The sequence below is a fragment of the Aquila chrysaetos genome, chromosome 13 (genome assembly GCF_900496995.4).
Source record: "Aquila chrysaetos chrysaetos chromosome 13, bAquChr1.4, whole genome shotgun sequence".
Taxonomy (NCBI): Eukaryota; Metazoa; Chordata; class Aves; order Accipitriformes; family Accipitridae; genus Aquila; species Aquila chrysaetos.
The window spans coordinates 15973367-16001235 of record NC_044016.1 but is presented as its reverse complement, the minus strand read 5'-3'; the positions used below and the strand labels follow the sequence as shown (position 1 = coordinate 16001235).

At 36.1% G+C, this 27869-nt stretch overlaps 1 protein-coding gene across 3 annotated transcripts in view; it reads right to left on the bottom strand.

Moving 5' to 3' along the window:
* The window catches only part of CAMKMT (calmodulin-lysine N-methyltransferase), a 227313-nt gene that overhangs the window by 14955 nt on the left and 184489 nt on the right, over window positions 1-27869 (bottom strand). For all 3 annotated transcript variants that reach the window (XM_030034668.2, XM_030034669.2, XM_030034667.2), the window contains exons 6-9: window positions 27079-27142; window positions 21806-21872; window positions 7185-7259; window positions 107-170 (exon numbers count right to left, since the gene is read on the bottom strand). In XM_030034668.2, the coding sequence (XP_029890528.1) occupies window positions 107-170; window positions 7185-7259; window positions 21806-21872; window positions 27079-27142 (270 nt within the window). The remainder of the gene's footprint in view (window positions 1-106; window positions 171-7184; window positions 7260-21805; window positions 21873-27078; window positions 27143-27869) is intronic.

Genomic DNA, 27869 nt, shown 5'->3' with positions numbered 1-27869 from the left:
AAGTATTACATGACATTAATCCTGCCATTCCATTACTCTCTCAATCATTGTGCACAGACTAATTATTCTGAAGCCAGTGTTCAGGAGAAAATAGAAACATACTTACACTGGGTTGGAGTAATCTCTTTATTGCATCAACAAGGCTAGCTCTGTACCGGTCCAGAAACAGGCTGACATTGAGAAGAGAACAGAATCCAGATTAAAATGGGTTTTCAATTCTAATGATACTAATGCAGATAAGTACAAGGCTAATTACATATGTTTACACAATGCTGTAAAAGAGAAACTGTGGTCTACAGTTCTGTCCAGTCCAGGTACTTTTAAATATTAAAAAATACATAAAACCAAATATAATCTAAACCAAAGCTAAAATAGCAGCATGAAACAGATCTTTATATAGCTGAAATTCACAAATCACATATGCTAGCTATTACAATACTACCATATCAGAAATCAGGATCAATATACAAAGTTAACATTTTACATGTTTTTTTTATACAAGGCTGGGGTGGAGTTTTTTAAAGTGTTTTCTATTGTATTTCAGGTGTTAATATTAAGGGTATTTTTTTTTCTTTTACCTTCACAGTTGTGGCATTAATTCATTATTATCGATTATGCATATTTGTTCTATTTATGTATCTATCCCTATAAAGATTTACAAGCCCCTACCTCCTCTCTCCCTCAGACACCGTTAATACAATGACCCAGATCGTACAAAGTTGTCCTCTCTCAAGAGCGAAATCCTTCATCTCCAGCATGGGTCCCGCAAGGACAGCAGCAGAGTCAATTTTCCCATGCAATGTTGCCAACATGCTCAGTCCTATTTTGGTGTGATTACCTCATGATTTGAGGGGATAATTCATTCTTCATGCCCCTCAGTACCTTAATGTATATACTAATAGTGGCAACCAGGGTGCCAATCACTCTTGACTAGATATTTGTGGACATCTAGTTACTGTGGATGAGAGTGCATTTACATTGGTTAGTGAACAACCATCAGATAGCAACTGATGCCTTTCAGTCCTTACTACCATGGCCTGCATTTATATTGGTGATTCAGATAAGAAACTCTATCAAGCAGGCCACAAATAATGTGATTCTTTCATCATTATTTTTCATGCTTTCTCTGTAATAAAACTGCTTCTCAGCCTGTGTTAAGCTCAAGTTCCACACTACACAGCATTTTGTCCATTATTTATGATTTTTTTTCTATACTCCCCTTTCCTTTATTCTCAAACATCTCTTTCTGAAGAGATGTGGGCAAGTTTTTTTTTCCAGGTTTGAAATTTCTAAAAGAATACAAAGACTATATGAAAACACTGGAGAGAAAAAAGTGGTCTGCAACCACACGCCAGTCATCAAGAACAGAATATGTGTGGCTATTTAGGTAAGGACAATCCACAACTACCAAGGAGCATACAATATTACATATCATAGGGTCAAGTGGCTGTGTAACAGCTGTGAATTTTTGTTACTCAGAAAAAAAAAAAAAAAGCCAATCAGAAAACTTGTCAGTGACCACATTTCATCAGTAAAAACTGGCAGAACCTCATGTTGTTGAGAAAATATGGTAGACTGGGTATCCATACATTTCTTGAAGAACATTTCATATAGTAGTATGACCTTTTGAATTTCTTCTCAAGATATTGAAGTACTAGCTAACAATTTCTCTGATAGACTGCCCACAAGAAAATTTAAACTTTAGCAATTGGCATCATGGCTGCCCCTCAGCCCTGATTAACCTTACTGGAAGAATCTTACTGAAAAAATTCTTGTTTAAATTTAATTCATTGAAACAGCAGCTGATATCTCTGATATTGCCCGGGAATTTTAATCACATTCACCTCAGGTAGATCCCTATAGATTTCATAAGACACTACTTCACCAGGAGCTTAGCCACCTGCAGAAGAGGTGGAATATAGTGCATGAGTTCTCTCCCAAAAGAATTGCTAAAAATAATTAATTTTCTTCAACATGAAACATTGCAAGCATGCACACATTGAAGACTTGCTGAGATCCTGCATAGCCAGAAGTACATTCCAAATGAAAAATGCACTTATTTTTATTTTTGAAAGTAGTGTAGTGGAAACACAATTTTGGGGCAGCTTGCCAAGTGCTAAAATTCCTTTTTCATGGACCTGAATACCATTCTCTCCTTTTACAATGAGATAGGGGCACAGCTGCTGCTACCGATCTTGTTCCTTTACAATGAGAGGACTACAGGCCTTTGTTCACCACAAACTGAGTGTCTGAGAACTTAAAATGGTTACATGACCTGCTAGATTAGACAACTTCAATAATACCTTTTCTGTCCAACCCTAGCTGATATTTTGGTGATATGGGAGATAGATTCTTAGCCATCTTAACTTAGGAAAGCAGATAACCTGGGACAATTGCCCTGGCTCTGCTCCTAAGTTGTCCCTGCCCTCCAAAAGGCCTGACCCTGGGAACAGGACCTACTTCAGTTGAAAGTAGTCTCCAATACTGCGATTTCCAGTCTGTTGCTCTGTGAGCCATGTACTCTGATCAGAGGGAGCAGGGAAGGCTGGAAGCAATGTTAATGCAATGCAGTGACTCCAGGGAACATGTCTATTCTCCCTCTGAGTTGGAGGACGCCTTGAATGAGGAAAATCCTGAAGAAATCACTAGATAATCTGTGCTGCAGACAGGGCCAGCACAGGATTTGGCCCACGCAAGGAGATTTAGTCAAGCAATTTCTCTTACCAGTAGAATTTGTATGACTAAATATTACCACAGCATACTGAAAATGTACCTGAGACAATCCTTTAAAGCTCACAACAGCTCAGTGAAATTAAATAATGTATTGTTCTAAACCATTCACACTCAGTTCTCACACCTCAATTCAAATTTGGCTTAGCTCACCATTACTTTAGTGGTAATGTCTCATGTTTATGTAGTAAAGATGCTCTGAAAGCAGTAGCTCAGGACAGGAATAGCAAGGTTTCCTTGGGCCAGCAAGGAAGTTTTGGATCACAGCAGTAGAGAGGCAAGAACACAGTTGATGATTTGGCTTTTGCTTAGGCAGTGCTCTTAACCTGTGAAATCTGGATGAACAGGCAGGCAATCTTGTCATCTCCCTCCTCTTGTTTTTTTTCAATTTTACATTATCATTAAAACCAAAATGAAAGTTTATACCACAAATGTACAGAAGTAACAGTAAGCCACAAGGAAACAAATTTAAAAAAACAAGTAGATTCTCAGTTTGCTTCATGCTGATATCCTTTTATCTTGTGCCTTGCAACAAGGGGCATATACTTATATATTATAGGCTATGATGTGAACTTATTTTTCTTTTTGCATACTTTGCAACGGGTAAGACAGCTTAGTTTACAGGTGTACTTCAGACATGACTACATTCATGTATAGTGCCTAACATATAAAGCCGTTTATCTTTTTGTTCACCTTCAACTGCACGGCTGACATAAACTGAAAAAACCCCTTACGTCCATGTCGTCAGATTCCAATGCACTTGAAAGTGTCTGCAAGAAATCAGGCTTAAAGCAAATAATAAATTTAAACTGAAGGACAGAGATCTTACTGCATTCCTGCAAAAAGATTCTTTATATTAAATTAAATATCCTAATGGAGACAAAATTGACATATTTTAAGATATTTAAAGAATACTTTCAGTTTAGTTCTACATTCCTGGTGAATCCCCAACTCCCCATGACTTCAGCAAAAATCTCAGCAGTGAAAGTAATGTGGGATAGCTCCCCTGGCCTCTGTTGTGCAAATACTTATGCATGTGCCAGACTTTAAGTGTATAATCAGTCTAACTAAGTAAAGTGGGATATTATGCATTTCCAAAATGATATCGGGATCTAGACCTTATACTGTCTCTAGATTAAAATTATTTATGAAAACTTGTTTCACAAGAACGTGAAAAACAAAGATTTTTCTACTGGCTCAGTCCTACTGGCCTTGACTCTCTCCTTGGATTAAAAATCTCAGCAACTTTTTTCTTAATAAAGAAAAGGATATATGCTTCCTTTTAAATAATCAGAAAACTGAGGCTCTCAAGAGCTTTGGAAGAGTTCTGGTTTTGGCCTGTCCATACAGGCACCTGTAATTTCTCCTCCTCTATTCATACGTACTCTTACAATTCCAGCACCTGCATGACTTTATATCTACAAGCATAGGTCAAATGAAAGACTAAAATTCTGGCAACCCCCACCTTGCCTTAAAATTCCCCCTCAAAAACATGAGGTGAGTGGATATGCTTTAAAGTTTCCATTATTTCAGTATTTTTTTCCAGTGTATCCTTCTTCCAGGTGTGGCCTCACTAAGATTATTTTTTTCCTTATTTTATCTCAGAGTTGACATTTTACAAGTTATTTCGGAACTGCTGAACCATGAAACTATTTTTATTGTCAAAATCCTGAATGGTTAAATAATGACTAGCTTTCGCAGTTTGCTTCTTATTTATTTTATAATCTAGTTGAGCTACTAAATTTAGCTGTTAACTAATAGACTGTCTGTTCTGGGAAATAACTTATTTTCCACTCCTGCACACAAGGTTTATGAAAGTCTGACTGTAAATATATGAATATAAACATATCGCTGCTTGTTGTAGTCATGTGCATTTTTACTTGAACCTCCATGTGGGTTTGGAATATGTTTATGAATAGAGCTTGTTTTCATGTAAATGGGATCAAGCAGTACCACTGGTTAGCTATTCAGAGAATCAGACAATATCACCCTTGCTGGAAATACTTCAATAAAAATTTATCCAGGTACCTAATATTTGAACTCAGATTTTTTGCTTTCTAGTTCTCTGTTCTAATCTCAGATTTTATTGACTGACAATGAGCTATATGATGGTGTTAAACTAAATGCAATCTATTCTATCTGTTTTTATCGCTGCATACTTCAAGTTTCAGCCGAGGAGCTATAAGAAAAGAGATATTTTTTCTTCCTCTTCAATGGCAGCCCAAAAAATTCAGAGAGCAAAAATCCTGCCCACAGTTCTCAAGCTGATTCTGTATCTCAGAAGAGAAATACATGAAAATGAAAAGAAGATTTGAGTTTGATAAAGCATGGAACATTTTTTTCCCCAGCCTTTTCACGTACCAGAAAACCTGGTGTCCATAACTAAAAGAATGATTTCTAAAAGAAACAAACAATAAAGGGATTTTCATGCTTATTAAACTACATACATGGGCACTTGCAATAAGAAAATAGAGAGAATTTGTGAATAAAACCACGTACTTTAAACTAACCTGCACACTTCTATTTATTTTTGAGAAATCTATAAATATTTATACACTTACCTGCATCTTAAGTGCTTCAAAATAAATGTACAAAATGCAGGGATTGCAAATGCATTATGTATTTTACCTGTCATGTTTGATTCTTTGTTTCCTAAAGAAACTACACTATTTCCAAACAGACTGGGAGGAGTATTAGGCAAGAATATTACTGAAAAAAACCAGCTTAAGTCTTGCTCCACTCTGCTGTACTCCCAGCACAAATAGGATGACATGGTGTGAGTATCAAGAATACAAGAGATGGCACAGCCAGGTTGTTTTGATATTTGTGTGAAGAACAAATTTAACTCTAAATCTCTTGGCAAGACCTTGCTTCACCCACATAATCTGGAGAACATCCATATGTGAGCCCTGTCTAAGCCTCCGAGAAGACTGCTGCCCTCCTGCTCATGTCCGCCAGCACTCTGATCTGACTTTCATACTTAATCTGATCTAATCCTGTCCAGCATTAACTTCATCTGTGCAATGAAACCTGGAGTATCCATTCTAATATTTGGTGAGGAAGGCATTTACTAAATTACTTGCTGAAATCATATGGTGTTGTTTAGCTCCTTATTTTAATCAGATGATGCATCTCTGAGGCACATTATCAGCGATTAGTTAGAAACCCTTCTCTGTCCTTTTTGGGAACAAAGAACTTTTCTGAAATTAAATGCTAAGAGAGATGAAGCACTGTTGCATTCTGTCAACAAACAGGTATTAGAAAAAAGAAAAAAGACAACTAAACACACTTTCTCCACTGCTATACAAACCCAGTAGCTTCTCTGAAATAAGAAGGGTTTGCTTAAACAGCAAAATATCAAAGAAAAAAAAGCTTTAGAGGAATATTTTATCAGAAGCCACTTAAAAAGAACATTGTTTAAAAAGACAATAGACAGCTTCATTCTTCCCTTTGCCTTTTTCCTTTAACTATTTCTTAGTAAGGTACAGAAATCCGCTGAACTGAGCTGTCCTAGGAAGTCCCTGTTTTCAGAATTTGTCTCTCACAACAGTTATGTGCAACAAAAACATAAACAGCCTTTTCTGTTTTGGACATTTAAAGAGTCAAGAGTAAATATCTATGAAGGAAAGACAGATTCATTTACAAACATCTACTCTCCTAAATGAAATTTGCACATCTCTTTTTACACTGTCTCCATTTATATAACACAATTAATAATAATGTACCATTTTTAAAGTTAGCATGCAGTAAATATAGCACAGCACAATTCTGCAAATCCAGTATCAGAAAAGGGTTGTGTCAATAACCAAATCTATTTGCATAAATTATTAAACAATATACCATATTGTAACATGTAGCTACCTTTTCATAAATTAAGTGCTGTACTCTTTTTTTACTAAGAATTCTCTTATAATTAACTTGTGCCTGTGTAAATAATATGCGTCTACAAATTTTTCTGTCAAATTGATTTAAGAAACAGAATGTGATGGGGGAAAAAAAGGTCTTGAAAATCTTTTTTTCCTTGGAAAGATTTTCTGGGGAGCAAAAAATATATCCGCTTATATCAATAGTCAGATCTTTCCTAAGAAGTAAGCTAATTGAGCTGTTTGTGTTGATAAACTCCCTTTTCTCCAGACTGTTCCTCACTGAGCCATAATTATTTGCAATTTGCCTAAGTCGTCCATTTACTGATACGTCAAGCATGAAACAGAGGCAATTCCAGAAAATGGAAATGCTTCTCAAAATCAATCTTTGGGAAATAATGTGGTAGAAGTTACTGTGTGATAGAAGACTACCTTATAACTGTCACATGGAGATGAATATTAATTTGTTGAGGTTAAGGTGGCTTTGTGCTTCATTTGTTGACTTTGCTTAGCCATCAGCAAGCAGCACAGTACAATTACTCCAGCAAAGCTATTTTTCTAACATGAGTTTTATGATTTTTATGTACTTACCAGTCAGCACACATAACAATGTCAAAATGTCCTTCCAGTTGAGAGACATCTGTCTCATTATCCCATCGTAAAATGCTAGAGGAAAAAAAGATTAAAAAAAAAAAAAAGAAAAGAAAAAAGGACTTATATTTTTCATCTTGAGATTTTTGAAGTATTAATATTAATCTTATGTGACACAAGTTTTTTAAAAAGTACACACTCGTTACTTTCAAAGATGAATGTAAAAATATTATTCTGTACATTTTTAAGGTTTTAAATCTCAAAGCTAAAGAGCTATTTTTTATTATAACAGAAAGGCAATCCACACAGGTTCTGATGAGTCGATCACCAACAAATATGCATTTCTGAATTAGTGGCACGTGTATGGCTTCAGATTTTTACCCCTTAACACCACTGCATGAGGAAGTGAAGTCAAAGTATCGACAATCTGAACGAAACACAAATTTGCAGAAGAGATGTGAATTCATGGATCTCTGTTACATCTGGCAGGCAAGTCAGTTGTGTTTCTCATTGATGAAGCGAGCATTCACTTGGGCTGGAGGGAGGAGGGACAGGGTGAAAAAATGCCAAGCTTAACTTCAATGCCAGCTATGTTGCCTCAGGCAAGCTTAAAAATACAGCAATGCTGACTCTGTCAACACCTATTCTCTCATAGGTGGTTAAGTTATTTAATTCTAAGGTACCCAATAGTAGGCAAAAATGCACACATATACAAAGTTCTTCTTTGTTTATAAATGCTGCCGATTCATGTAGCTGCCATGAAGAATTTCAGTACTTTGCTCCCATTTGAAAACCAGCAACTAGTATTGGAATTTCCTGCATACTTAAAATATCATTACCCCAAAGATTTGAAGCTGCATTTCTATTTCTAGGCTATTTTTTAAAAAAGAATCTACCCTTCTTTTACATTTCTTGGTTATTTCTAATAGAAAGTAGATAAATATTTATGGGAAAAGCACTTGTGGGGGAAGGGTCTAATCTGATCTTGTCAGGTTGTGCATGCTTATCTCAGTTTTGTGTGAGTCTTGACCAAATAGACCCTTTAGTCTTCCCGCAGCTATAATCTACTTCTGGTTAAAAGCCATCTCCATTCACATCCTACTCCTAATATTTAACTGAGGATCAGTTATAATGTGTTCATTCAGAAATGTTCTCTAAGTATACAGGGAAAAAAGGAAATTTTATACATCGACTATACTATAGGCAAAAAAGGCTCGTAAATATGTAGATAGATAGATATAGACCCATAAAGAATTAAGGTACCACAATATGTGTGTACCTGTGCACAGACACAAAATTTGAGAGAGAATGCTTTTAAAACATGGAAATTATGAAAAGAGAGGCCCAGTTGGTTGGCAGAGGTTTGATTATGTGGGGCTCAGTGTAACTGAACAGATTAGGACTCATTAGCCCATTTGCCCTCCTGGAATTTACTGTGACAATCCAAAGAGAGAAAAGAGTAGATTAATTTAATTTTTCCCCCTCAAATTGAAAGTAATCCAGATTTTAGAAGCCTAGGTAGCTTTGCACACTGGCACGCAGCAGGCATCCAGTAGTGGAAAGTGACAAAGGAGAGTTCTCACTCCCAGCTGCTGGCTGCCTGCTGGCTACCAGCAGCTTTTTCAACCCTGTTTCCGTGGAAACTTAGGTTAGAATGGTGAACATTAGGTAAAGGTAAGTTTTGCGGGTTTAAAGCACGCACTCTAATACTTTAAGAATCCTGAAGCAAAACTGGAAATTGGTAGATGAACTGTGAGCCTTAAAAGGCCACCTTTGGTTCTCATTGCTACAGAAACAGAGATCTGACCAGTACCACTATTGGGATTTGAATTATGGGGTTTTTAACCCGTATATTTACTATACTTCACACGTGCAGGTCGGAAGGCAGCACAGGTGCCTCCTCCTGGAAAAAAACCCAAACCACTCCCTCACGTTACCGTCAGGTTCCCACAGAGCATCCAAAATACAGCATCTTCTGCGCACACCTACTGTAGGCACAAAGGAGTTTGTGTGGGTAGGTAAAAGCTCAGAAAACAAAATGCTGAGCAAAATATGGAATCAACGAGTTGCCAGGAGCATGAGCAGTGGTGCAACGTGACTGGCATGCGTGCTGTTAGAGGAGTGAGCTAAGGGCCCACATCCAGCCATAAGCTAGTCTTCCTTCATCTTCCTGATTTAGTACCAGGGCTGCTCTTGGTGGCTAGCTTCAATACAGTTGCATTCCTGAAGACATGGTAATTATGCAAAGATTAACAAGGCTTGCATTTTTTTTCATGTTGGTACTCAACATGATACTGGTGATTTAAAAGACTTTTTGTGGTATGGTATTTTTACACTTATGTCTATTTTTTTTTAAGGAAACTTCATAAAGACTGAGATTTTCAGATTTCTGTTGCTAACACTTCCCTGGATTTCCTAGCAGTGCTTTTCTTTAAATGGAAATGCAATCAGCCCTTACTTCCTGGTGCCTTCGGTATTTCTTTCAGGTCTGACCACTAAGTCCTAGAGTCATATCCTCAACAATCCCTGAAAAAATTATTGTTCCTCACCCCCTTACTATGTATAGATATGTGCATTTAGATACACATATACACATCTTTACCTTTCTCAAATGTGTATGAGATAAACTTACACACAAGATTCTCAAAATCAACTTTGCCATAAATTTTCAAAAGATACAGTAAAATCATTATTCCTGTGGGGGAATAACCACATAAACTAAAGATAATTTCTATAAAATAAATACCAACAGGACTCATTCTGATCTCACTCAGGATGTATGCACACTGGTGGGAGAGATGCAACTACAAGCTGTATATATTTGTCCATGCTATCTTTAGCCAAGTGCAAGTATGACTAGTAAGGGAAGTGCAGCTAGGGTACGTGAAGCTCAATACGGCTGCAATCTCCGAAACTGTTTCGGTAGCTAACTCTGGGCTACCATATCTATACCGTTATCCATTTAATGTTTCCACAAATTTGCATGAGCTGCAAACAAACATCTGCACCTGCACCCGTAAAGCAGACATGCCCCCGCATATCAGGGAATCAGAAACAATTCTGCTCAGAGTCAGCATTATTACATCATCATTAACACTGATGTCAGAATCAGCCTGATTCTGAATCAGAATCAGCTATTTTGAATTCTAGTGCTAATGAAAGTAGTGAATCAGAGTCAGGATGTATATAAATACCATCAACTAGCCATACAAGTTCTTGTAATCCAAACACAATCCCTGAGTGTGAAGGACAAAAGAATCCACTGATGTTGCAAAACAACTCTGAGAAAGGTGAAGATGTGTATATGTGTATCTAAATGCACATATCTATACATAGTAAGGGGGTGAGGAACAATAATTTTTTCAGGGATTATTGAGGATGTGACTCTAGGACTTAGCGGTCAGACCTGAAAGAAATACCGAAGGCACCAGGAAGTAAGGGCTGATTGCATTTCCATTTAAAGAAAAGCACTGCTAGGAAATCCAGGGAAGTGTTAGCAACAGAAATCTGAAAATCTCAGTCTTTATGAAGTTTCCTTAAAAAAAAATAGACCTAAGTGCAAAAATACCATACCACAAAAAGTCTTTTAAATCACCAGTATCATGTTGAGTACCAACATGAAAAAAAATGCAAGCCTTGTTAATCTTTTCCTCTTTGTTCCCTTTCCAGTGATGCTAAATTAGTGGACATAAACCACTTTTTTTCTGAAGCCATTTTTCTTCCAGCAAAATAAGAAGTTTTAAAGCTATAATATTTTTATGTCTTTCTTTTGAGGGAAGACACTACAGTACTACTAACAGCGGAAACTATTTAGTAAATTTGAAAAATGTGCTTTACTCTGTATTTCTGTCCAAGCCCACTCTTGACATTATTTTGCACTGGCAGGTTTAGTTTCTTGCAATTGAAAATAGGCAACTTAGTTTCAGCAGAAAAGGGTCTGAAACCCACTGTGTCCTGGTTTTGGCTGGGATTGAGCCAATTTCCTTCCCAGTAGCTGGTATAGTGTTGTGTTTTGGATTTAGTGTGAGAACAATGTTGATAACACACTGATGTTTTCAGCTGTTGCTAAGTAGCGCTTATCCTAAATTAAGGATTTTTCAGTTTCCCATGCTCTGCCAGTGAGCAGGTGCACAAGGAGTTGGGAGGGGACACAGCCGGGACAGCTGACCCCAACTGACCCAAGGGATCTTCCAGACCGTATGACGTCATGCTCAGCATATAAAGCTGGGGGAAGAAGGAGGAAGGGGGGAATGTTCGGAGTGATGGTGTTTGTCTTCCCAAGTCACCGTTAGGTGTGATGGAGCCCTGCTTTCCTGGGGATGGCTGAACACCTGCCTGCCCATGGGAAGTAGTGAATGGATTCCTTGTTTTTATTTGCTTGTGTGCGCAGCTTTTGCTTTACCTATTAAACTCTCTTTATCTCAGCCCACAAGTTTTCTCACTTTTACTCTTCCGATTCTCTCCCCTATGCCACCGTCGGGGGAGTGAGTGAGTGGCTGCGTGGTGCTTAGTTGCTGGCTGACACCACGACACCACTGGAAATATAAAACAGTTTGGGAGCTTTTTTTGGCTACAACAAGAACATTAAAAAATGAAATAGGGTGTGAGTGAAAAACACTACTGCACTGTTCAGCTACTACTTAGGTTAAACTGATGGTGGCTGAAACTTGGTACATGCTAATGGCTGCTTTATGGCCTGTATCAAATGAATTTGACCACTATTCAGAGGAAAAGTACCCACGTCACAAACCTATTACTATAATTAGCAATCTTGATGGTAGTCCTAGCAAAAAGGACAAGGACTGAATGAGCTATGGAGAATGAACTATCCTCTCACATGATGAGGTGGCTTTTCTAGGTCAGGGATAAAGCATACTATGAAAATAGTCTGAGAAAATATGTACTGATGCTTTAGTTTCCTAGGCTGTCAACCTTACACCATTCTAAAGCAAGAAATTCATTAAAAAAACCCCAAACAACACACAACACAAACAAAGCATTTTTTTCTTTCTTTTCCCCTGATTTATCTTTTCAATTGACAAGCAAGCCAGAAAATGCAATTAGGTCAAGATAAAAAGAATTATAACGGTAACAGAACAAAAAGAGCAACTAAGAAAATAGAGACTTTAAGTACTACCAATGTATTCCCAAATATCCCCTTGTATTTAAAAGAAAAAAAAAAACACAACAAAATAGCAAATGTTGCAGGGATAGTTACAGCAGCCAAGGCTGCACTTCCCCTCTACAGTAATTCTAATTTATGGAGGATAGCCTGACAAATGTCGACACTCGTTTCCATACACTGGTAAAGTATCTCAGCAATCTACAACAAAAGACCTGATTTTACCAGGTTTTTATTTCTCATGCAAAATTCCTCATTCCTATTATTATTCAACTTCTGTTATTCAGTGTTTGTCTTCCTAGTGGGTCTAGGCAGGTAACATACATGAGAAAAAGCAGGTTAAGTCTCTGATTGTTAAAACTTGAAACATTTCCAAGTACCTCTGAAATGTTCTTCTGATGAATGGCATAGGCTAGAGTAGCTCTCAAGTTAGCAGAAAAGTAGTTGTGCAGATAAAGACAAAAAATCAAAATTAGAAGAAAGGACAAAAGACACAAAAGCCTTACTTGCTTCAAAATGTATTAGTAGGTTTAATAAAGATAAAAAAATTTGTCCCGCTTAGCAGCTACCAAGAACTCCTATATACTCCAGCTCTTCTTTTCAGAGTTTAATTTAGGCTTCAGTCTTTGAAAAGCATTATCATTGGTAAGTATACAGGTTCAGGTAAAAGATTTTGTCTGGGGGTTTATATGACTTTTTCTATGACATTAACGAAGCAAGTTCATTAACACATTAACAAAAGGCATCATCAGGATGTTTCTCCATACCTTGATCTTTGTTTGAGATTCCTCAGTTTTGTATAAAGATCAAGAAGATGGTTTTTAATTTAGCAACAGATGCAATGTGTACACCTATCACTACAGCTCCTCTGGGGGGTCTTGCAAATTTGCCTACTATCATTTCCCCATCTTTCTCGTTATATTCTCATTAGGTTGCTCTTACTTCTCCACCTTCTTTCACCTTCTGCCTTTCTTACCTTCACTGCTTCACTTTGCTTTGTATTCTTATCCATTATCTCATTCCCTACAGTGCACACCTGGCTTGAAGGGACCAAGGTTAAATTTTCAACCACAGGTACGCAACATCAGTCATTCTCCCTTTCCTCTCACATTCCTAAGCAGTTTGAATGTGATATTTACAATTGCCGATGGACATTTCCTTCTAACAATCTCCTTGCAGGTTTTGGAAATTTCCACATCATTTATCTACTCTTGTCAAAGTATACTGATGATTTTTCTCAGATAGGCTCAAAATCTGCACTTTATCCTCATTCTCCTGGACCTTTCTTCTCTCTTCAGCCAAGGAAAATCTTGCTATTCATTAGAATTTTTAACTCCATTATTTTCTGTTTGGGTTTTTTAAATTGTCTCTTCCATTTTCCAATGTGCTCTTCTAAAGATTGTCTTCAAACCTTTCCTACATTTCTGGTAATTTCACAATGTCCCACCTCAACCTCTTCTTCCTCTGAATTTTACTTCTGGGCTATCTCATCCATAAAAGCTAAACCCCACTACCCACTTCTCTACTTCACACTGTGTATCCAGACTCACAACTCAGTATTTTCACAGCCTCAGTGAGTGAGAAGCTCATCACCTCTAAAGTACAACAAAACATTGTTGTTACCACCTTTTCTTGATCCCTTTGGACATAATCATTAATTCCAGTTTGTAATCTAGACTTAGCTTAGACATTCCCTGTATATTTGCATACCTCAGCTCTGTCCAGATTTTGCTTATTCCCTCTGCATAGCATCTCTAAGAAGTTTCTTATCTAGCCACTCAACTTAAACTCTTGACCATGTCATCATCACTTAAATCTTAACATCACAATACTGTTCTCTCTGCTCTTGGAAAATGCAGTCTTGCCCTATTAATATTTATTCAGTAGGCTGCTGCAAAGATTGTTTTTCTTGCCTACAACCCTGATCTTGTCACCTTTCTCTTTGTATTTCTCCAGGTTGCAAGTCGTCTTTTCCAAATGCTTCACAACAGTTCACTTCCCTACTTTTTATCTCTCATTCAATATTGAAAGGACAAGTCCCTTCTATAATCAGCCCTAATGTCAGTCTACCATCTTCCACTTAACTTTTCAAGAAAGCACCTTTACAATTTTTTTCCACTATGTTATCCACGAACATTCACAAACTTACTCCATCATCCTTGAAACTCTCCTTTAAAATAGTGCCTACAAAAACTGAAAAAAGGCTAGGCTGCTCTTGTGCCTCCAAATCTGTCTATCATGCTGACTACACTTATCCTCGTTAACCTTTCTCACCATATCTATCTCTGGTCTTAGACCATAGATTCTCTAACACAAACTGCCTTTTTGCTCTGTGTTTATACAATGCCTGGTACAACAATTCATGATGAAACCTCATCACATTAATGTGGTAATACAAAAGAAGAAAAAACACCAAAACCAACTATGGGTCCCTTCTAACTTGAGATATTCTATGAGTCTATCTAGGCTTTCCTGTCTAAAAGTTCCTTTCTGATAAAGTTACATGCTTCCCTTATTCGGAAAACATATTTTCTTTCTCTTATTCTGTACAACATATTTTGCTAAAATTCAGATGGGCACATTACAGTTTTGTCTTCAAAAATAACAGTCCTAACGCTTAAACATTTGCTGCATATGAAAAGCTACTAAATTTCTGGGACATAATAAATACACTACATGTAAATACAACTGTTGCAGAATAAAGTTTTCCGTTTTGTAGACTCACCACAACCCAGCATTCAGCACAAGTGTGGCTATTTTTTTAAAAGAAGTGAGAATATCTTGTATAAAAATGTTATTACTAAAAAAATACCACTGGTGTTTGTGAATTTGCTTTTTCGCATCCTTCCTCTACATCAATACAGTCTAAATCAGTCTTTAAAAGACTGACTACTGTTTTTAGCAAAGTTCATGTAGTACCTTATGCACAAAATGGATGGTTCTCACATCAGACTGATAAAGTATAAAAAAATACATCACTTCAAAATGCAAGACAGTGTAAGCACATGTGGCACAACCATACTGGTAGGATCAGTAAATGAAAGCTTTGTTAAAGTTAGTTTTGTGTAAAAATATGAAGGAAAAGAAGACAGTTTCTTGCTCTATGGAAAATAGTCTATCCATGAATATGGGGAGGATAATCAAGAGAACAAGAAGAAAAAAGAAAGAATGTGAAGTGAACCAGGCAGATCCAGAAGGACTGAATGGGAGGAAAAATTAAAAACAGAAGAGAAGATGTAATTCACAGGTGCTTAAATTCTGAGGGCACAGAATAACCAAAACAATAAACATTCAAGATTTCAAATTTCTGTATCAAGCCCATATCTCTCAGGAAATTAATAGACATGTTTCAGAAAGATATCCAACTTGATTTAAACACATTCACTGCTTAAGAAACTACCACTTCCCATGGAAAGATGTTCTAATGTATTATCATTTTGTCAAATCTCATTTTTTTCTAGACTGAATTTGTCTAGCTTCAATTTCTACATCTTGTTAGGTACTTGTAAGCTAGATTAAAGAGTGATCTTCTATTAAAGATTTTTTTTCCCCACATGAGACTTTGAGATCAAAATCAATTCATTTCTTAACAATCAAGTCATTTCTTTGACAAGTTAAGTAAACAGAGCTCTTTAATTCTCTCATTTCCAGACCCTAATTCACTCTTCTGCCACCTTCCTGAACCCCATTAATTTTCAGTATCCTTGGTTAACATTTGAATAACTAAATATTAATTGAATATTAATGAAACAAACAAAGATAACACTGTAAGCATCATTTTGTCACAATTTAAAGTTTGTCCCAACTTTCCTATGTCTGTGGCAAAGATCAGCTGAGAGTGCCTGTGAAGGAGAGAGCCTACTGAAAGTGTGTAAAATACACTTGATGACTGCCTATTAAGGCAGAACCAAGGTAGACAAGGAAGGCAGACAAAGTTACAACAGTACCAACATGAACCAGGAAACAATGTAAAAGTTGGCTAAAAAGATGGATACACAAAAGACCATAGGAATAAACCAAACAATCTTTGACTCTAACATCTCATGGACATTTTCCTTTAAAACCCTGGGAAGAAAGATATAAGTTTTCTCACATCAGTGGTCTCCACCTAGTCTTTCTGTCCAGTCCAAGAGAGTACAAAGGAATAGTTTTACCAAAAGCATGTTTTTTAACCTAGGAGGAGACCATCATAAAATAGCCAAGGATTTGAGCAAGAATTATTTAAAATAATGCAATGCTATACTTCTAGCTAGCACCTAGCTTTTCTCCCTCTTCTTCCAAACACCTAGAAATTTCTCTACAAAGTTTGCTAACTTTTAAATTTTTTCTCTTCATATATTTTTGTCTGGTCACATAAAGAAGATAGACAAAACTGCAATGCAATTTAAAATTAATTGCAACTTTATTAGGTCAACACAATGGGATGAAATACACAAATAGGAGAGGCTTGGAAGTTGGTGAATGTCAGCTGGTATGGCCAAATGGTAAAGAAGGTTATTAGAAAGAAGATGTCATTCCTCCAAAAGTTGAAGTCACACCCAAATGAAGAAAGGATCACAAACTTGTAAAATTAAATATAATAATAAAATTAGGCAGGCAAAAAATGAGTGTACTCTTTCTTTTGTTCTAAATCTTCCTGCCAGCTAATAACCAGGATATAGAATGAGCACTCACAGAGGATAACATTTCAGAGAGGTGAAATTAATATTCTTTGCATTAGTGTTCCCTGTAGAAGAAACTGAAGACAATTTCACCACAGAAGCCTTTTTTTGATATGTCTTCTGTAAAAGGAAGTCCTGCTTTATAAACCTTGAGCTCTTCAAAGGTGTCAATGAGTATTCAGATAAGGGTGATCTGGGTAGTGCAGGCTGCTTCTGATTCCAGAAGGTTATTGGCAAAGACTCTCACCAACAACGTTTAAGGAAAGTAGACAGCCACTGGAGAAGAGTCCTGGCATGGCTAAATAACAGAACAAAAGACAGGGAACAGGGTAGTAATAAATGGTCTGCTCTCACAACGGAGGGAGATAATCAGTGGAGCTCTCCTGGGACCTGTTCTATTCACCATGTTTACAAGAGATAAGCAGTGAGGTAAAGTTTGCTGATGTTAAGAAGTTATTCAAGATAGTGAGGAAAAGATCAGACTGTGAAGAATTTCAGAAGGATGAAACAGAGTAATTGGACAATAAAATGACAGACAAAATTCAGTGCAATAAATGCAAAGTGCACAACAGGAAAAATAATTCTGGCTTCATAAAGAAAATGAAGGTCTCCAAACTGACCGTCACTGCAAAGCTCCTGCTGTTGTGACAGACAGTGTCATGAAAATATTAGCTCAGTGCTCAACTGCAGTCAAAAAAGCAAATCACTGTTAGGCATTTTTAGAAGAGGAACAGAAAGCATAATTATTCCACTACATATATCTATCATTTATGCACACTTCAAATGAAGTACTGATCACCTTCATCTGAAAATGAGTAGATTGAAGCTGGAAAAGATATAGGGGAAGTATGATCAGATGCATGGAATGGTTTCCACCTGAGGTTTTGCTGACAGAGTGCTACAAATTCACAATGGGCATGAACAGACAGACTGTTCATTGTTTCTTCCCACACATACATAAAGTTATCAAATTAAGAGACCAGGAACCAGGAGCCTTTTCTTTCTAACCAAAGAGCAGGAAATGTTCCTTTTGGCAGCTTCCTCCTTGCCAATAAATGCTGTCATGCAAGAGTGTTACGTGAAGAGACTGAAAAAGTAGTTGGAAGAAAGGGATTCCTTTAGGGATGCTAAGCTGACAAACACAAGTTCAATAAGTATGTTTTCAGAAAGTTTGAATTTAGCTACACTCAGGTCATTTTGATGAATGAAAACAGAGAGAGAGTCTTTTTTAAGGCTGTTCTATGTTGATGGAACCTGTTATATGACCAGCTGAAATCAGGAAGGTTAGAAAGTTGGCATATTTGAAGAACATTGCAGTAAGGTAAAATATTGACATGTTGGTAGTTACAGAGAAAGAGATAATTGATGTAAGAATGGAATCAGGACAATATAGTTCAGTGCTCTGTCACTGAGACCTCATCCACTATTATACTGGATGCCATTTAGTCTTTTTTCTTTAGACTTTTTTCTTTTTAGGTTTAATTCTGGAAGCTTGTAAATTCATTACATTTGTAAGGAACACTAAAATCTCGGGTAAGATTATAACCTATCTGTTAACCTTTAAGAAGAAAGAATTGTCACTTTTGGCCACATGGTCATACATTCTTGACGTGGGTTCTAATGTTAACTATAGAATGAACAATTATATGATACATTATCACTAATCAAATCAAAGGGTGCATCATGCCACAAGCATTTCTCTCACTGACTTGATGTTATATGTACTTGTTTACACTCTTCTGTGGAATGTAATCTCTCTGAGGCAACTCTTAGCAAAATAATAGACTTGTCCACAGCTAAAACTCACAGGTCCCATATCAGCCATAAGTATCCAAATTTTATTCTTAACAGATTTGGTCTTCTCAGACAAGTGAATCTGATGGAAGAACAAATTCCCTGGTAGGTAAGAGAGACGGAGTCTGTTCACCTTTAGAATATATTGCAAGTCTTCTTCTTTGATAAAGCTTTTCCATCATGACATTTGGAATAACAACAACCTTTCAAAATTCTACTACCCAAACCCGTGCTTCAGGAAGATTTCCACATTAAAATAAACAGGAGAAAAAGAGCAGAGATTCCTTGACTTTGTTATTGCTAATTTAATCATTGGTGGACATGTTCAAAACAATGATATAATGCATGTCAAACTAATAAGAGTTGATGGTACAAAGACTGCTATCAGGATAACTCATATGCTGAGTTATGGGGTAAACAACATGATTCATGGATAATTTTTGAACTGTGGAAAAAAAAATCCTGAAACCCATATATGGTATTAATAATTCATCTTACTATGGCAAGTCATTATTAGTAATTCAGTGGCATTACTGTACCTATTTCCAGTAAGTGTAAATAAAAATTCTGAACATACTTATGGAAGCTAAAAATAAAATAGAATTGTATATCCACTGCTGAAGTAAACTGTTTACTAAATATCTATTATTACATTATAACACATAATATGACAAACTGCCAGTTTGGCTTACATTACTGTACTTTTAAACAATAATCAAGAGTTGGCAGAGAGCTAGATAAGTGCTCACTTACTGCATTTTGTATAAATCTAAATAAATAAATGTATGGCAGGTTGTCCTAATCTAACTTCTCTTGGCTGATACTGGATTTTTCCTTTTTGTGCCATACATTTTTTGGCATATTTTCCAAGTCTAGACTTAAATGTCTGGAAAAGTCACAAACTGACTCTCATACTGATAATTTCTGCTCCATGTGCAAGGGAAAGACTACAAGATCCCAACGTGAGATGAAGATGCAGTGAGAAGGGTCTATTCTGAATTATCTTTTATATGGAAAGAATCTTGTAACTTTGCACTGGACACTGTGCAAAGTTGCAAGATTGAACACTGTTTAAATTATACGTTCGAGTGAGGAACATGCCTTCTCCAGATTAAACTAATGTTGCAGTAAGTCACTTAAATATATCACTATATTAATTTGCCTGCAAGCTCTGATCAACATAAAACAAGTCATCTAACATCACTTTGCATGCCAGTGTTGCATTCTTCCCTACAAAACACTACATTTTCTTGTGTTTTTTTTCCCCCATTATCATGGGGGGATAGGAAATAGGGTTCAGTTATAGGAAAAGTGAATCAGGGTTACGGTAATATTTCAGATTTTACATCAGCCTTTTAGTTTCTTCAAGGCCTCGAGAAGTGATCAAATAACTTTGTTACCACCTTCATCGCATGTCATTACTGAATCTGAAAGACTGATTCATCCATTAGCATTTCTCAAATAACTAACCAAAGCATAACCTTAATTTTGACAGGAGAAATCAACTATTAATGTGTATAAGATAGAGAAATGCAAGATGATCATTATTTTGGGGATTAGAGAATGATTTGAATACTTATTTTATAAAACTTTACACTGTTAGAACAAATCTGCAGAAACCTTAAGAACATAGAACTAAAAAATCAAATTATGTGTATATTATAATGAGCCTTACATTTTGATATAGTACTTCACTTTATTTTGTAATTTAATTATCTTATTTATGCAAATAAGGCCCCAAATGCTATTGCTCTCAAGAAGTTAAACACTTGACATTTTTACTCCTTAAAATGCAACATTTTATGACGTCTAGATATGTTTATTAATTAGTGATTATTAACACCCAGTAAACAACATCATGTCTTGTAAAAACACAATCTTTCTTCACAGCGTGAGGCTGAAATCTATTATTCACTGATTCTATATGCTGAAATACACTCAAATGATCACAAATGACCTTAAGCATTAGATAAATGTAAATGAGGACAGGGTAGAAAATGTGCTTTTGATTGATATCTAAAAGACCAGGTTTGAAGTCTTGACAAGGGATGAAATCCAAAATCTCATACAAAGTAGACAGCAGTTGGAAATCTACAAAATCTAAGCTTCTGGATGGACGTACCACACAGCCTCGCCTCAGCAGGGATGAGTCTCTGAGGCTGCTCACAAGAAGTGTTCAGCACATGGAACCTGAAAGACCATTCCTGGAGCCCGTGTGGCCTTTGTCTACTTGGCAGGCACTTATTAGGATGCAGAGATATATCTCTAAGTTATATGCATGTACACCCTAATGAAGGCAGAATTTTTCTAACCCTAAGTGCTCACTTAAAAGAACTTCTCTACACAGAATGGCTACATAAGCATAGGGATAAATGATGTGAATGATAGCCATTAAAATTGTATGGGTTTAACCCTCTATGTTAATAAGCTTATTCTGCTGTAACAGCTTGCCTTTCTCAGCCCTTTTTCAGCTTTACTTTTGTCACTTTGAGAAGGACTGAAAGCCCTTCTGGAATGAGAATCATCAAAAAAAAAGAAGATTTAGACACACAAATAAGAGAGCGCTATTTGCTCTTAGGTAGCCATCTCTAAGCACATTCTAATTCTTAATCCTACACCACGAATATGAAGTACTTTACAACTTACTTTTAAAATACTACAAGAGATAAACGCACTTCAAATTTTCAGCTGCTTCCAGTCCCTACTGTACCTGGAGATGCCTCAATGAAATAGATAGTTAAACAGCTAGCCTCAGTGGCAACACCTATTACAGGGTGGGTCAGGAAGGGCTCTGGAGATGATCTGAAACCAAATTCTCTGAACCTCTGCAATGCTTACCCTCCAGAGCATGCCTTCGGGGCTAACATTTTTTTTTAATACTCCCAAATTTCTGTCTTGCATCACTTACCTACTTATGTTGTGTATATGTCTGTGTCAGCATCAGTAGTATAGGTCACACTTTCACACTTTTGCATACATTTTGCATTTACATTGAATACACAATTATGTGCAAGAATCAGTAAAACAGTTTAGTAGAATCTTACCAGCTTGACACTTTCTGAGCCTTAAATACTCCTGCATTTTGGTTTCTTGTGATGATCTCACTTACATCTGTAGCATATTTGTTAAGAATTATCTACAAAACCAGAGCAGTAATAAAAATAATAAAAAATATTTTTTTCCAATGTTAATACCTTCATAATGTCTTTTATCTGTTTGGTCTTCTTTAATCTGTGCTAAGCGTGAGTCTTTTTTCAGAAGCATAAATTTTACATTGCTACTCCAGCACATCAGCCATATATCTATGCAGCAACTTGCTCTTTTTGCCTACCTCTATTTACTGTTTCATTTACGGAATTGCTAGCCCTGTAGCTACAGAGGGAACTGAAAAAGACTTCCCATACCTTATATACATTTAAAGGCAACTATTGTTTACAAATATAAGAATTACAACCATGGTGAACAGAAATTTTTAGCACGGTCACTTAATGTCCAGTTTAGTTTATGCTGCTGTCAACTCTACCACTAGATCACAGTGCTGAGATTTTGGAGGCTTAAAGGGTTTTGAGAACCTGCCCTGTCACAAGACACATACATTTGATCCTGGGTCTGTCTGGGTCAAATCCAACACACAATGGGAGCACCTTAGCCTATGGGCAAAAGAGTTCCTAGTCCATTTGCTTTCTTGAGAATGGTTTGGAACCACCATAAAAGATATATAGTGCAAAGCAATAAATGCCTTTTCTTCGCCATAGGCACTGCAACAGTGCCTCAGCCTCGCATCTCAATGCCTCAGCCTCATGTCTCAGCTTCTTTCAGTTCTGAAGATCAGGTCACAAATTTGGGTAGCCATTCAGGCAGGGCAAAGCAAGGGCTGTCAATGAAAAGTTTCAAGGGAAGCTGTGCCCAGTCATCTATGCCTAGAGAAGTAACCTTCATAATCAGTCATTTGTGGTTAGTGAGAAGCCATTGGAAGGAAAAGGTGTAGGAAGTGACTGAAAACTATGAGAATACTAAATGTCACCAGTGTGAATCCATACGTATTTGAACGATTCACTCTGAAATACAAAAAATTATCTTAACCGGACATTTTTAGTAAAGATGTCAATGAACCCTCTTTCTTATTTAAGGTACAGGAAATCTAATGCTAATTAGGAGGATGTTTCTAGGTGCACAAAATATGTTGAATGCTTTGCAAGTGCTCTTATAAGAAAATTGAACACTAGTGTCAGGCTAATTTAAAGTATCACTGATGTATCTTTTTATTTACTTTGCTAAAATAACGTAATTGGCCTTCCTAACACAGTTGGCTATTTAAGAAAAGTTATTTTAAGAAAGCCTCTATCCAAACAATGTAAAAGAAAAGACAACTGATATTTTGTTGAAGCCAAAAACTAGAAATGGAATGACAGAAAACTGGTTTAAACAAATCTATGTAGTCTGGATGTGCCTTTTAAATCTTTTCCACAATATGCAATGAGAAGTAGTAATGAATGGTCTATACCTGTGAAGTAAAAGGAAGGCATAAATAATTCCATGAGTAAAGCATGCTATTTTGAAGTAGAGGCAGAAGTAACATTGTTGATAAATTAGCTAGACTGCACTTAAATTATATAACTGAGCAAAAATATTAATTATTGTTGTAAACATGCTAACCCTAGCTTTTTAAAATCATTTATGAGCCCCTGTCTTCAGGCATTCACGCTGAACATGACCTTTCTAACCTAAATTTCCCAGGACTGTTGAAAGATCCATACACTATATTTTACTGGCCATTATAGTACACTGCAGCAATGTTTTGTATTATTGATGCTTTCAGACAGTAGTTCAAGTCACTAGTGCATGGTGTGAAACAGAGCTAAGGCAGAAGGTACACAGCCTCTCTGAAACAGGAGACAATTTTTACTAAAAATGAACCTCATCCTTGGATTTGGACATGTAGAACCAAGTATAGATGCTTCCAGTGTTCTGGGGAAATAGAATTTCATGTTCATGACTGACTATGTCATAGATATTACCTAAGTTGGAAAATTTGTATCTGAATGCATAACACCCAAAATTACAAAGGGGCATGAATCTGATAACTTTGCCTATGTATATCTTTATTATTCACTTAAAATAGCTATGTTTTTCTTTTGAATAGTTTCTTTATTTAAATTATCCTGAAAGAACTTATATAAAACACACAAAACCAACAATGAAGTTTTGAACGAAGCTGCAAAAGCAATAACATCTGTCTTTATTTTATTGATTTTGCCATATAAATGATCTGTTAATCAATGAAAATCTGCCCACGATAAGCAAAAGGAGTGAGTTAGAGTGAAGTCTTTTAAATGGACTAGTAACTCAAATCATAATATCCTTTTAAAAACTTCCATAAACCTCACGGATAAGACCAATTATTAATATAAAATATAGCTATATATTTCACTGTGGAATGGTTAAAATGACAACAATGATTTGAAATTAACATATTTGTAAGTTGTTTTAACTTGTAACATTTCACTAACATATCCTAATATAGATATTGAAAACATACATAGTGAATACTTCATGCAGCAGTATGAAATGGAAAATAATATGAAGAATGTCAAAAATTAAAAGAAAAATCAAATCCTCAAAAGCTTGAGAGCTCACAAAGCAAAGCTGTTAGTTACGCTCACTGAACAGCGATAACAACAACAAAACCAACAATAATTATGATGATGATGATAATACAAAGGCAGATTCTCAGATGCAATGCACTATTGCCAGGTCGATTTTCAATTACATTTCACTGATGTATTCATTTGTTTCTTAATGTGCTCATCTTGCCCATTAAGAATAATTAGCAGGCTTGCTTGGTGATTTCCTGGCTTCTGACAGTGATTTTTTTTCTTTTTTGTTGACAACCACTTTTACTTTTGGAAAAGTAATTTTTGGATATTATAGTATGACTGGCATGTAATTTAAGCTTCCTAAGAAATTTAAAGGGAAGATGTAAACAGTAATTTTTAAACAAGATTATTTTAATCTCTAATACCTACATAAAAAGCATAATACTAGGCATTAACTGTTCCTGAAGAGCAGAATCTAGGAAAGAAAACAGTATTTTATCCCACATTAACTTAATATAGTATGCTAAACAATTAAAAAATACCATCAGCAATAATAAAAATTAGCAGAAATACATCATTTGTCGTCTGTGGCACTTGGGGCCAAATACTATTTCCAATTACACCAAAAACTCTTACTGATTTCAGAGGCTGGTGTGGCTGAAACAGATCTAAATTTAGCCTGAACTTCTGTTATAGCTAGTCACTACAGAAAATAATGCAAAAGAAAATTACCATAAGACAGATCATAAAATTACTACTGAAGTCCATAAAACACATAAAATGCAAAATAAATTTTATTATGTGCACTTTTAAGAATCCATTCCACCTACACTGTAAAGTTCTTAGTCTGCTGCACTTTGGCACCCTGCTAATATTAAGCCCATTGTAAAATCCAACACAATAAAAGCACTTTGAATGCTGTGCCTTCAGAGCACCAAATGTTAAAAAAGAAAAATAAATTCCCATTAGAGCCTTCCACCAATCGCTTCTCTGAAAGGGATTCACTGAGTGAATACAGATGAAGACTTCTTGTAAGACTTCTGGAAATAAAAGATATTTTAAAAAAATACAGTGAAAAACTAAGGTGTGCTAATTAGATGATGACATTAACTATCTTTTTTCAGGAGTAAAAGCACTTTAATTTGTTAATTCCAAAGACTGAGTGAATACTTTTAGCACTCGCCAATTTTCCTTGCTATAGAAGACTTCTAAATTTCAAAAAAGTTCAGGTATTTTTATGGAATCTGCTATGCAAGATACTTGCTGACTTGATGATTACTGAGCTCACCTGAAGGTTTCTGTGGGTAAAATGACCTTTTGTTAAATACCTGTGCTTCTATAAAACATCAGTTTGTTTTGTTAGGCTAGTTTTGAAACACTTTTTTTCTTCCACATTTTTTATCCTCATAATGACATAGAAGAAAGATTGGAAGGCATGATGCTGATTAAAATACACAGAATAATGAATACTTCCTCCTCAAGACATGAGTATAACAAACTAGAATTTAACAAACTAAGAATCCCTGGAACACAACTGAGAACTTGCATTTTCAAGAAAAAGGAGACTTTTATAAGGCTTCCATCAAGTTTTAAAAGATATAATCTAGGATTGCCTGTTTTTTCCATTAAATTATTAAAGGGTTGTAAGCAATTATAGTTACCTCAGTTACCTCTGAGAAAGTCTTTTTAAACATAGTAGCTACTATTACTGCACTGCAATGCCTCCTGTTTTAACAGTCATCAGCAACTGCAATTTTTTTAAACCACAAATTAGTTTAACTTATTTTTTTCACTAAGTACTCACTAAGTTAGCTCGCAAATACATGCAACACTAAAATCTAAATAATTCTGATGATGAAGTGGCCAAAACCTGAAAAACTAGTCTGCCTTAAAATGCAAATGGAAAGATTACCAAGGAACAAAAGTGAATAGATATCTTCCTTTTTTTTTCTCTCAGTTTCTAAGGGCTATTAGTATTCACTGTATATATCTGTTCTTGTTCTGTGCTGATATTTAAAGTGGCCACAAATTATGCTCACTCATTCTCTCGCTTAGCCAAAGTCCAGTTCAATTTTCTGAACTATGTGTTCATATTAGAAGGGCATAATAGCAATTTATTCTAATACAAGAAATATAATAAAATTTTATTTATTTTATCTACAAGGAGGAGTTCTGCAATCTTACATCAAGAGAAATAATGATAAATTGATAATTGATTAAGCACACTAAATGGGTAATTTGTAGGCAGTTATAACTTAGCAGCAACAATGAAACCATGCATTTCAATATACACTGGAAAAGCTATGACAATATACAAATACTGTGAATGTTTTAAGAGGCTAGTATCTGAAAGTAAAAAAAAATCTAGTTCTTCTGCAAAACGAACATGTGAAGGGGAGCTAATGATTTGATTCACTGCTACACCTCCTGTAACGTGCAGCATACACACAGGAATCTTTCAGTACTCAACCATAAGACAAATATTTACTACTGTACTTGCTCTATACCAACACGCACATTTTTAATTAAAGAAGAAAATGTGTCATTTATTGTGGAGGAAGCTGTAGCCCTGTTCAAGATATTCTACATCTATTTTTTAATTACTTATGTGGGGACTTTTTCTTAATATACCCCATGCTGTCTGTCTTTATATCGATTGTTACTCAGCCAGTAAAAAGGAACGAGCACAACAAACCAGTTTTCTATCTGAATAAGGATACTTTTGATGGCCTTTTCATTTCCATCAGTTAACAGAACTTCTTTGACATCTGCAGAAATAGCAACCTGAAAAAAAGAGCACAGCAAACAATGAGCAAATATGCTTGTCTGTGTGGAAGTGAAGACAGGAGTGACAAGCCTTCAGTATCATGCTTCCTCACCTATTTCTCTGTAACAATCTTCAATCTTTTTTCATTTTATGTCTGCATTATTTTAATCATTCAATCAAATCAGTCAATACTTTTATCATTCCATTTGCGGGAGCCTCTATCTTGCTATCATTCTGTTCCGTAATTGCATTGTGACAGCGGATGATGGTATTCTGAGAGGCTTTCATTTGCGGGCTTCTGTTTATCTAGTAGAGCCATCATACAAGGCTGTCACTCTGCCTTTCAGCTTGCTTCTGTCTGACTGCCTGATGCCCTTCATATAACTTTGCATTGCAGGCAGATGGCTTTGTAAGGGTAATTTTTTTGTGAGCTTTGACATGCTCGCACATTGGGCTGTAACCTCGACACATTGTATAAGAGCGACAGGTTTGTCAAATGCCAATCAGTGTAACAATATGCTTTTATTTGTAGAGACATAAAAACTTGTCTAATGCACTGCACTGCTACATAATATCTCCTGAATACATGACTCAGAACCCAGAGAATGGTGAACGACTCTCCTGAATGGCCAATCTAATTCAAAAGAATCTAATTACCGAGAGCTCTGGATCATGTTTGTTGGTGTAATAATGCAGGCAAAACATTAGCAGCTATATCATGGTGCTCCAACTGTGATTCGCCAG